The sequence below is a fragment of the Plectropomus leopardus genome, chromosome 14 (genome assembly GCF_008729295.1).
Source record: "Plectropomus leopardus isolate mb chromosome 14, YSFRI_Pleo_2.0, whole genome shotgun sequence".
Taxonomy (NCBI): Eukaryota; Metazoa; Chordata; class Actinopteri; order Perciformes; family Serranidae; genus Plectropomus; species Plectropomus leopardus.
The window spans coordinates 2813465-2825185 of NC_056476.1; the positions used below are offsets into that span (position 1 = coordinate 2813465).

At 37.5% G+C, this 11721-nt stretch overlaps 1 protein-coding gene across 1 annotated transcript; it reads right to left on the minus strand.

Moving 5' to 3' along the window:
• Positions 1 to 6647: 6647 nt before the first annotated feature.
• On the minus strand, positions 6648 to 9815 carry foxi2 (forkhead box I2). Its single transcript, XM_042501384.1, has 2 exons — positions 9131 to 9815; positions 6648 to 7494 (listed from the first exon to the last, which is right to left on the minus strand). Exons 1-2 carry the CDS (start codon positions 9735 to 9737, stop codon positions 6899 to 6901), a joined length of 1203 nt encoding a protein of 400 aa, XP_042357318.1. The 5' UTR covers positions 9738 to 9815; the 3' UTR covers positions 6648 to 6898.
• Positions 9816 to 11721: the final 1906 nt, after the last annotated feature.

Consider the following 11721-nt stretch of genomic DNA (forward strand, 5'->3'; position numbering starts at 1 on the left):
CTGACGTTGTTCTACCAAAATGACATATTTTCAACTCCCAAAAATAAGCGTTGCTCCACACTTTCCTTTCATGTTGCGCACATGGACTATTCTGTTATGTTGCAGACACCATCATGCTCTGTTGTGCAATGTAATTGGGTTGCAATATATTGAAGTTGCAATAATGTTTTAAAAAAAACCATTTTAATCTAATGTTCAAAGAACGTTGTTAAGGATGTTTATCATTTCAAATAATGTTCGTGTAAGGTTAAATGCTGACTAAGATATAACATTTATACTGCAACATTATGATGTAAAGAGGTGACAGATCAAAGAATGTTTTTTTTTTTTAATGTTAGTACAATGTTACATGAGAACAAAAGAAAAACATTTCCAAAGTAGCATTACGAAAATGTTTTCAGGATGTTGAGATTAAACATTTTTTTATGAAACGTTCCTGTAATGTGCTGCTAACAAACAACAAAAGAAAAAAAAATAACATTCTGATGATGTTTATAAGGGATGTTACCCTAACTTTACGAAGAGCAGGACTGAAACATTACATCGTGCTATTCTCAGGATGTTTTTAGAACCCAAAGTTGCTCTCTGGGACAGTACAGACAGAAAGCTTCATCCATCTACATCTTTGTATCTAATGTTGAGAACAGCTGAGCCCTTAGTATTTGGATCAGTGTGCTATCTCAACAGAGGGGTTACCAAAGTACAGGATGGCATGGAGAGGTTCTGTAATCAAAAGTTTTGACAACTTTTTAAAGAGCTGAACCAGACTGCTTGGCGAAAACGAGGCTTAATTATTCTTTTTCTTAAGAATCTGCTGAAGCAGAGTTCTGAAAAATACTGAGGCTAAATCACAAATTAGGGCTGCAGCAGTCAAGAGCAACCCATTTCTCTCAGGTGAGACACCTGAGAGTCAGTCAGGGTCACTTGTCCACCAACAGGATGTGACAAATCACAGGCTCAAACTGTTTCTGAAACAGCATCGAGCTGTTTTTCTCTTTTCACTGATCTTTTACCATCATTTTTTTGGTGAAGTTTTATACTATATTTTATACTTAACTATTCATGTAAAATTTGTCTGTGTTTTAAGTCATGAAATTAGATTTAAACAGTTAAAAAAAAGAATTTTACTTGAATTTAGATACCTTATTTTTAAAGCTTTTGTTGGGTATCATCTGCGTATATCGGAGTAATGATAAACAAACATTTCAGACTGATGGACATCGAGTCTGTCCTTGTTTGACTGACGCCTGTGTCCTGAAAAGACATCACTCTGATGTCCTTATTTAGCATCACAGTCAGAGACCCTTGATGAAGTTGATCTCCGGCCCTTCACGTGAAACATGCTGACAACACCAAACCGTTGCTTTCTGTGCTCCCCGAGATGTTTCTCATTAGCGAGGCGTCACCTGTTCCCTGTCCATTATCAGGGGAACAATTTGGGTTGGAGGTCCCGTGGGGTCGTTTCAGGACACGAACCTACAGTAGGCAGCCACCCCTTGAAATGGCACCCAGGGTCCCATGTTCACTCTGCTTCCCAGCCGGACCAACAATGGCGCTTTTCAAATGTCACCCGATAGAGCTGCGCGGGTGCCAAATTGGGACGGGGTGCCTGATGTTCCAGGCGCAAAAGGAAGGTGATCAAACAGAGCCTGGGTCAGTGGATCTCTTCTAATTGAGAAGTTCACACTTGGTCGTGGGGGGAGGGGGGTCTCATTCACCGGACAGCACTGTCGCAGTCTGCCAGAGTGGAAAAGTTTTGGACCGCCTGTGTGATGCACATAAAACCGAGTTCAACCTCTACAGGCAGATCTGGACCGTCAGACTGAGTCGAGGTGGCATCAGAGGGCAGACTCATGTTTAATCCTTTGAAACCTGGTCAAAATCATGGACAAAAGGCTAACTAAAGGCAAAACTAAAGAAGAAATGACCTGAAAATTAGCAAAAAATTAGTAAAACTTAAAAAAATAAAAATTAAAAAAATACCTGAAATCAGCATGAAAATGAAAAGAAAAGTAAAAGAACAAAAACATGAAATGACCTTAAAAAAGTGATAAAATGAATTAATAAATAAATAGTATTTTCCCTGCCTCACCTTAATGTCAGACAGTGATTTCCAACAGAAAGATGTAGCTATATAATAAGCTGTATATATATTATGTTACATTGCTCTTTTCGACTCTGTTGAGAAAAACAGTAATTTAACATCGCTCAACACAGGAGCTGCTGGTCTACCTCTGCCTTGATCCAGCCAGTTCTCATTCCAAAGTTGTCAAATAATGCTGCTTTGTCAGTGATTTTGGCATAAGATGTCAAAAGCTGACTTTTGAATCGGTATGATACATTGCTGGGGGTTGTCAGTTTGTAACACGCCCGTGAGGAACCTTTTGTGGTGTTATGATACATCATCGGTCAGCTGTATGACACCTGGTGCGGCGGTATTCGGTATAATACACGTACGGGCAGCGTCAGTTAGTAATGCACCCAGATATTTAGGTAAATCAGTGAAGAGACTCTCATTTTTTTTAGTTGGTTTTCCAGGTTTCTAAAATATATTCTTTTGTTGTCCCGTCCACAGCAGTGCATATCTTAGCTTCTGTATCTGTACTCCTGCCTGCTTCTCCGAACCAGAAGCATGCTGACTGACATTTCATATATATAATTTACTGACTGTGAATATAATACTACTGAGAAAAATGATGAAATATATGTTAAATGGTTCATATTCTGAGCAGTAGATTGGGTGCTTCTGCACATTAGATCACTGAGCTACAAAATTGTCTCTATTAAGAGACCCTAATTATAGAGTCACAGTATGATTAATTAAACATGGGCCACACAAGAGAATAACGTGTGCTGCAATACTCTCAATAATGTTTCATTATTATTATATGACATTTATGGCAAATATATTTGGCTCTTCTGGTAAATGAAAGTGATACAAGACAGAAGCAAAGTTGCTTTCCACGTTTTTACAAGCAAGTTTTTCCTGTAATTATTTACTGGGGGCCGAAACAGACGGTACTATCATATCAATTTCACGGCAAAACACTGTAAGTACCATGAACACATGCATGGTGTGAAATCTAAATAAATGATCAAATCGTTGTCCCTAATCTGCGCGATGGGTGGTAAATATTTGCCGAGGGAATTTCTCGATGCCTCATTTCTTAGCAGGAACAAAGCAAGATGGCCTCCTCTCAATTTGGGGCAAACGCTGGTGGAGAATGGAGACAAAAGAGATGCTTAAACCCCGTCGGTCTGAGGGGGATATCTTCACCTCTCTTCTGAGACTCCCTAATTGATACATGGGGATTGGCGTGAAGGACCGGGGACAATAGCTCTATTGTTTCACTGTTTTCTGAATCAAGACGTCTGTCAACTGCGGTGTCTTGGCCCGCCTCCAAACTTTCTCTCTTGATTTTTGCCAAAGCCTCTCCCGGCAAAGCTGGTCTCTGCCTGTTGGAGAACATCAGCTGTGATATATGTTCAGAAAATATGACACATTTTCTGAGAAATGGATTATTTATCTCAAGGATGGAGTGTGACTGAAATGAAAAGAAACATTTCTGAGGATGTAATCTGTTGAGTTATATTTTTTGACAAGATGAAAAAAAAATGGATTTGTATCTCTTTGTAATGCTGCACAGAAAATCATGATCAGTAAAAAAACTAAACAAAAACATTAATAAATAGATATATTTTATAACATAGGGATTTTCCACATGCTGAGGGGTTGACATTTGATGCTTTTCCAGAACAACTGCTTTATTTTAATGTATCCAATCATTTTTATGTACTTTTAGTGTGTTTGGAATATAAGTTTTTTCCCCCTTTTTTCTATCATGTCAAATTTGTATGTGTCTTTGATTATTATTGGCTGACTATAACTTATACATTTGTCTATTTAAAATTATTAAATGTATTTATATATGTATTGCATTCAGTGCTTTTTTTGTATTTTCTGAGTCAAAGAGAAAAAAAATAGTTCCAGCTGAATACTTTCTTTTTTCTCCACTGATTTTTACAGAATAATTGCTGATCTATAAGATAAATCATTGTATTATTTCTGCAGTGATATTATTTTTTTTTGCTTGATTCACAGAACTCTTTTGACCTGCTCTCATCCAGGGTCTTAGTGCTAACAGATGAGACAGTTTGGGGGAGTTTTGACAACCTTCCTACTTCGCAGAATCAGAAAACAATGTGAGACAAACATGTTTTGTCTTTCAGCAACAAGATTGTCTTCTGAGAGTAACATCACTCATCAAACATTAATCACTGATCCGTCAGGAAGAGAAGCCGACTTTATGGAATAAAGACAGATTAGCGTTGTTTTAGTTGGACGTCACTTGGTCTTAAATCACCAGGATGAAAAGTAAGATTGGTGTTAGACAGTGTGAGAAACACAAAACCTCATGAAGAGTCAGACTCAATTACAAACACTAAATATGATTTGAGTTTAACAGCTGCTGCATCCGAAATTCTGCAGCTAGGCTTTACAGTGAAAAAAAAGTGTAATGTACTCAAGTTCATTATGTTAAACCAACACAAATTGAAGAGTATGTGGAAATAATTTTGAAAACATGTTCTTGGAGAATAAGTTAACCCCTTTGAGCAAATTGGCTTAATTTCTTTGAAAAACATGGAAAGAAGGGAATGAGCAATAAAAGGAAAAATGACCCAAAAATTTCAACAAATAGTAAAATGTGCAAGAAGACTATAAAACAGGAATTAAAAGTGTATAAAATATTCTGTAGCATTATTTGAAACATGTAATTATCATAATTATTTTATTTATATTATTAACAGATTTAGAAAATTATATATATATATATATATATATATATATATATAAATTTTCTAAATCTGTTCATTTCTTGCAATTCTTGGGAACATTTCTTACTAGGTGACTTGCTGCCTTTTTCTCAATGTTTTTGAAATAACAGAACAGCAATAAGATGAGCAAAGTGTTGTTAATGTTGTTGGTAATAACACTTTCACGTCAAGAAAAGTGATGTTGCTCCAGGTTTGAAAGGGTTAAAATAAAATTCACCGCCTGCATGAAAACAACTAACTAACTCCTGCAGGTTTTGCTTGTTTTCATACAGCTGGTGAGGATCTGCATTGAGCTGAAATGGAGGAGAAGTAATTAAATATGAGATTAAAGTAAATGCATGGGCATGCATTCAGATGAGAATGAAGCCCTGGAAACGCTGGTGCCCTATTTGAAAATGATGCATGACAATACAGTCGAGCCCACATGATATTTATTAATAGTCACAGTTGAAACTGCCTGTAAGCTGTATGTACTGTATAAAGATAAAAAAAAAAGACAATAATAGATACAAAAGCCATTCAATGATTGTCACACTGAATCCTGAGAGAAACCATGATATAGCATATAGTCTTTAATATATTTATATATTTATATTTATGACATCTGAGTTTAAGTGATACTGTTTTCGGTGTAAGCTAATGTCATTCACTTCTTTCTGCTTGAATCAAACTAGACAACAGTAGAAAAACAATGCCTATTAGCATAAATAGCATAAATAGTCACAAACTATTTTTTTTTATAATTTACAAAAATACACATTTGTAAAGTCCACATGTATTTACATAGAGCCTTAGTGCTGTGGTTTCAGTCAACATGGAGGATATGAAAATAAGGCAAGCCCCATCTCGGATCATATTTGTATTAAATGTATTAAATTGATTGTTACTGCATTTGGAAATAAACAGGTAAACCCTTCTTGCACTGTTAAATCTGACAACTTGATGTAACATAAAATAGTCTTGGAAACTGGTTTCTTTGAAAAAGTGAAGTAAATATGACTATAAATCTTACTTTATGTTTACTTTATATAGAAGTTTTAAGATTATTTGAAGTATAATTGTATTTACTCAATTTTGTGAAGTTATTGCAACACGTGAAATTGCCAAGTTCTTTTTAAGTGTTTGCAACTTACGTAAACCAAGTTTGATCATCACAAAGTGGATTTTGCCAATGAAGAAGTTATAGATCTGCAAATTCTGTTTTCTGAACATGTTTAGGAAAACACAAATGTGCAAAACTTAGAAAAAAAACCTTAGAAAAACTTAAAAAGACTGATTTAATTGAACCTGTCATTTTAAATTTGCAACTACTTCACCAAAGTAAATGAATATAACTGAGTTTTAAATAAACTTAACAATTAAGTTAGAATAAATTAAGTTTATATTTTCTTACATTTTTCAAGAAAATTGGTTTAATTGATTTTTTAAAAAACAAAATCAACTTGTCAGATTTTACAGTGCTCTAACAGGGCGCTCTCGTCTCATGTGATTGTTATTTTGAGGTAATGTCGGTCTCACAAAGGCAACTTTGGCAGATTCGAGTTGATTATGAATAAACAGCCTCAACAAGTGTCAGAATTTGGCCACTCCAACGAAATATGGGCTGGATTTGGCAAAAAAAAACCAAATGTACATTTACATTTTAAACATGATAGAGTGGCTTTGACTACAAGAGTAGAAAAAAAACTGTTGAAACTGGCCAAAAAAATGTAAAGATGTTTAAAATATTACAAAAAAACATAAGTGTTCAGTGTTTGTTTTACTTTGTGAGTACATTTTAAGAGCAAAGTAGGAGCTTTGATATAGTAATAAAAAAAGTAAAAAAAGACAAGTGCTCATTTTTTTTGTTGGACTCTCCGGCTGGTGTTTCCACAGTTTGTGCTTTAAATCACCTAAAATACTCTCTAATCTCTCCGTGAGCTGATCAGCGAAGGGAGCGCCGTGTTGATGATGCAGAGACGCCACTACCCAGCCTGCACTCTGACCTCCCTGCTCAAAATCATGTACGTTTGCGTGTGTGTTCACCGAGCAGCAAGTCACTGGAGCCGTGTTAGATGGACTCCTATAGCTCTGTCCCTTCTCGGGGGTAAATCAGGCTGTTGACGCTGAAGCTGTTGTAGAAGTGACTGTTGAACTGTCCGCTCTGCCCGCTGCCAAACGTGTTGTAGTACACTCCACGGTTGAAATGCAAGCCCTCGCCGTGCTCCGATGCCCCCGGGTCCTGCCCGCCGTGGTTGAGGTGGTACGGGCTCAGGGCCGTAATGTTCCTGTTCGACAGCTCGTTCACCAGTCCGAGGGACCCCTGCCGGCTGGGGGCCCCCGAGCTGAGTGTGGACATGCTGCTGTAAAAGTTATTAAAACAAGGAGCGGCCGAGGCCAGTCCGGGCGGCGAGGACGACGACGAGCTCTTGTGGTTCTCGTTCATCGCCTCCATGTCCGGCGAGGGTGGCCCCAGGAGCTGAGGGCTGTCTGAAGGCTTCAGCGAGGCCGCCACCGCTGCGGGCCTGCCGTCCTCGACTTTTGTGGCCCCTGCTGCCGCCGCCGCCGTCACCCCTCCCGCACTGCTCGGATCTGAACGTCTTTTCCGTTTTCTGCGGAAATTTCCGTTGTCGAACATCTTTTCACAATTTGGGTCCAACGTCCAGTAATTTCCTTTTCCTGTAAAATAAAAATGAGACAAATTAGAACTTAATTCTATCAGTTTGGGCTGATGGAAGTTGTGGAGCCTCATTTAGTCTTAATAAAAAACTTTTTTTTTTGCTCAAGTCTTACTCTTTTTCAGCTTCTTCTTGTTGAGATAAGACAATTTCAGCAATCTGTCATGACTTTTCAAATTATTTGTCATCATTGATCTCATTTAATAATGAACTGCCGTCTTATTTATGTTTTCCCATCTGACTCCTAAAACTGTCAGTAGTTGCTTTGTTTACATGGAAAACTTCATTATATTGTTCCTCAATCTTTGTTGAAACAGCTTTAAGTTTTTGACCCCTCATCTTGGTTTCAGCAACAGAGTCACCTTAAAACTAGACCCCATTATAAGCCGGGGAGATTTTAAAAACATCATTAAGGACTTCTTGACCACTGAATGCACTTGTCTTTTGTTTCTTTTTGTTTGTAAAAAATCTTCATGCTGTTTGTTTTTGCTGTTGCGTTCTTTTAGGTGAAATTCATCATGCTGCTGTCTTTGTTGGAACTACTTTGAAAAGGAGATTTTAAATCTCAACGGGAATTTTCCTGGTTAAATAAAAGTTATATAAAATAATAATTAAAAAAAAACAGACTTCTGTCGTTTTTTAGTTATGAGCATTTTCTGAAATACCTAAGTTTTTCTGAAGTTTAAAGAAACACTCATGAATAACACCATTCTTGAGCTGACTGTCATTCTAGTCTAGACGTAAGAAACAACATTCCAGGCATTTTTGGATACAATACATGCAAATATGTGGGAAAAAAGTCATTCAATTTCAACTTATATTCCTTAGCAAAATAAAATATGTCAGCACAATGTAATAGGAAGCCTATAATTGCTTTGGGAAATTCTAGTCTCGACCACGTAAATGAATAGAAACAACATTAGAGGCATGTTTGAGTACAATACATGCACATTTGTAGGAAAAATACTGTCAATTTCAACTAATATTCCTAGCAAAATAATATATCAGCAGGACTTAATAGGAAGCCTTTAATGTCTTGGGGATTTTATTATATTGTTTGAAATCGTTCATTGGAGTTACGTTTTTTTTTCTATAGAAATAAATTGCTCCAGTGGAATACATCCAAATTTGTGGAGAAAAATACTGTAAATCTCAAGCAATATTTTCAGAAAAATAAAATACGTCCACACAACTTCATAGGGAACTTTAAATGACTTTGTGTAATTATATTATGTTGTTTAAAATCTCTTTGGAATTACTTGATTTTGATTAATCTTTAGGACTTAACTATAAAAATGTATGTATTACTAGTGTATTACCTCTTCATTTTTGTTGTATGGCAAAAATATCTACTTACGTGATATTTGAATAACTTGCTGCTTTCAAAATATTTATTACCACAAAGCATCAGTTACTGTAAAGAAAAATATGTGTTATTTAAGTTTTATTTGGCCATTAAAACTATGATAAAGTTTATTTCTTATTTTTTTGCTTCGAGAAATTGAATAAATGTCAGTTAAAGTAACCCAATTTCACCCTCTAATTTAACCACACTGAGACTCAGAGGCGCGAAAACAGAACCCAAATACCACATATTGTTTATTGTAATAACTATTTCCCTGGTGCGTTCACGGTACCTGGATCGTCCTCGTCCCTCGGTACTTTCTTGAAGCAGTCATTCAGAGACAGGTTGTGCCGGATCGAGTTCTGCCAGCCGGCTTTGCTCTTCTTATAAAATGGGAAATTGTCTGCGACATACTGGTAGATCTGGCTCAGGGTCAGCTTCTTCTCGTGCGCGTTCTGGATGGCCATGGCTATGAGCGCGGAGTAGGAGTAGGGCGGCCGCACCAGCTTCAGCAGCTCCTCCTGGCTGGCGATGGACAGCCAGCCCAGGTCGGGCCCTCCGAAACCAGGTGAGTTTGTTATAAACTGCCGCTGCGAGCCGTAGGAGGGCGGGATGAAGGACGCGGGGTTGTTGCCGTGCAGGTAGGACGCGGAGGAGTTGACGCCCGGCCCGTTGAGCCACAGGTACGGGTTTGGAGACGATGCGTAATCTCCGAGGCCGTACCCGGCGGGTCTCTGTGCGCCCTGCAGGCTCTGCTGGTGGTACATGCTGCTGAAGTTGTCGCAGTACACAGCGGCCATGTCCGGGGCCTCCTGGGCGCCTTTGGGTGGGAGAGAGCCGACGGTAGGGGAGGTGTGGTGGTGGTGCTGGTGATGGGACTGAGGGTCGATGGAGTTCATCACTCCCCGCGGGAAATCCCAGAAGGAAATGCTGAAGCGGTTCAGGTGGCCTCTCCCCGGCGGTGCGCAGGCAGCAGCAACAAGTGTCAGGGAGGATGGAGGAGTTTGGAGAGTTTTAATAGTATAAACCCTTGACAGCAGCCACATCCAGGCTCCAGATAATTCCCAGCAGCCAATAGACACAGAGTGAGTAACAGGGGGGTGTGGTCAGAGCTCATTCAGCACAGAGTGGGTCAGTGGTTCCCAAATGTTTCCCCTGTCAAAACCTCCTGGAGAGACACAACAGACCGCTGCTGCAGGCTGCAGGCTTTCTCTGAGGGACTGAGGCTGCGAGCTTTAAACCTCAGTCAACAAACAAAAAAACTGACGCACACGAGAACAACTTTTACACAGAGGTAGTACCCGAAAACTATACTTGAGTAAAAGTATTTCTTTCCAGAAAATGACTTTGGTAGAAGTTGAAGTCACCTATCAGAATATTCATTCATCCTTTAGTAAAAGTCTTTATGTATCTGATATTTGCTGCACTAAGCATAATTATTAGTTATTTTATTATATTACATTTACTTAAATATTGAAACTAAAAGTACAAGTGCTGGTAATTAACAAAAGCAAGGTTTCAGAATTTGGGGAATTATGAAGTTTATTTCTCCCTAACACGTACACAGCAAAAAGTTGGAGTGTTGAGATTTCAGGGTTAAACACTTGGGAGCGGTGCTATTTGAGGACTGTTGTATGTTGTTGTAAAGCAAATGCTTTATTATGTGGTGTTTATACTTTAATAAGGAGAATTATAGATGTACTTCTTACTGTGTTTTTTTAAATACAAGTAAACTCTACAAGAGTTAAATATTATGTAACAATTATCGTAATCTTTAGGTTTAATATGACAGCAACTCTATTTACTGTTTAAAAAAAAACACTGACAAAGTAAATTTTTGGCACTTTGTCAAAACACCAAGCTTTGTTAGTTAGTGTTAAAATTCAACTATTGAGGTGAGTTAGTGCAACTCTTTGATAATGAAAACGTTGTGTAGTTTTGACTGTGTGTAATGTGAACCAATACAGACACTTCAAAAGTTTTGAATTTAGTTTTGAAATGGGGCTGATTTTGCTGTGTGTAAAATCAGCCCCATATTTTGGGTAAGATACTGAGGGGAAATGTGGTGGAGTAAAAGTAAAAGTTGACAAACACATACAAACTCAAGTAAAGTACACATACTCTCAAACATACTTAAGTAATGTAACAAAGTATTTTTATTTTTAGATTCAATCCAACTTTATTAATCCGTGAAGGCAAGTTGATTTTGGGCAAGTAAAAACAAACCAGCAACAGACACATTAACACACAACTGTGCTGTTTAATACTGTGTTGGATTGATGGTGGAATTAAAACATAGTAAAAGTCATAAAAAGTAATAAAAAAGTAAAAGAAAAACAAGAAAAGTAACATTGGAAATTCTTAGCTCTTAAACACAGAGGTTTGGTTTCCAACTATTGAAGGCAGATTGATCATTCAGGTGTAATTTAGCAAATTACTGATCAAAATAAAGTGTTGTAATCATTCTTATATTCAATTTTGTGTCAGTGATGAAAGTTATAAAAGGTAAAATAGCTGCCTTCTTTTTCACTATTTTTCCATAGCCTGTGTTTAAGGATGTTTTTCTGAAACTAACAAACAGAGGCAAAGTGAGAAATTAGGTGCCCCGCAAACAGTACCACCCAAAATTGTCACCAGTTGCCTGATGTCAGACAGAATCGTCAGCTCATTACGGCCTGTTTATATCTTCAGTCAATAATGGGGAATGGGAGCGTCAAGTAAATTTGTATATCCCACTTAACTTTTCAAGAAAGACTAAAAATATATAGCAATATTGCTATAGCAAACAAGTGAAATGGCAGTAGAAATATTAAATGTATGAAAAAATACAGCATCAGCCATATTAAGTTCATAGAGTAAAAGTGTGTTATTTAAAAAAATCAT

Bases quoted from the DNA above. Each gene is read 5' to 3' on its own strand.
- foxi2 (XM_042501384.1), bottom strand. From the start codon at position 9,737: ATGAACTCCATCGACCCTCAGTCCCATCACCAGCACCACCACCACACC. The intron at 7,495-9,130 runs GTACCGTGAACG...TTTATTTTACAG, and splicing joins GAGGGACGAGGACGATCCAG to GAAAAGGAAATTACTGGACG.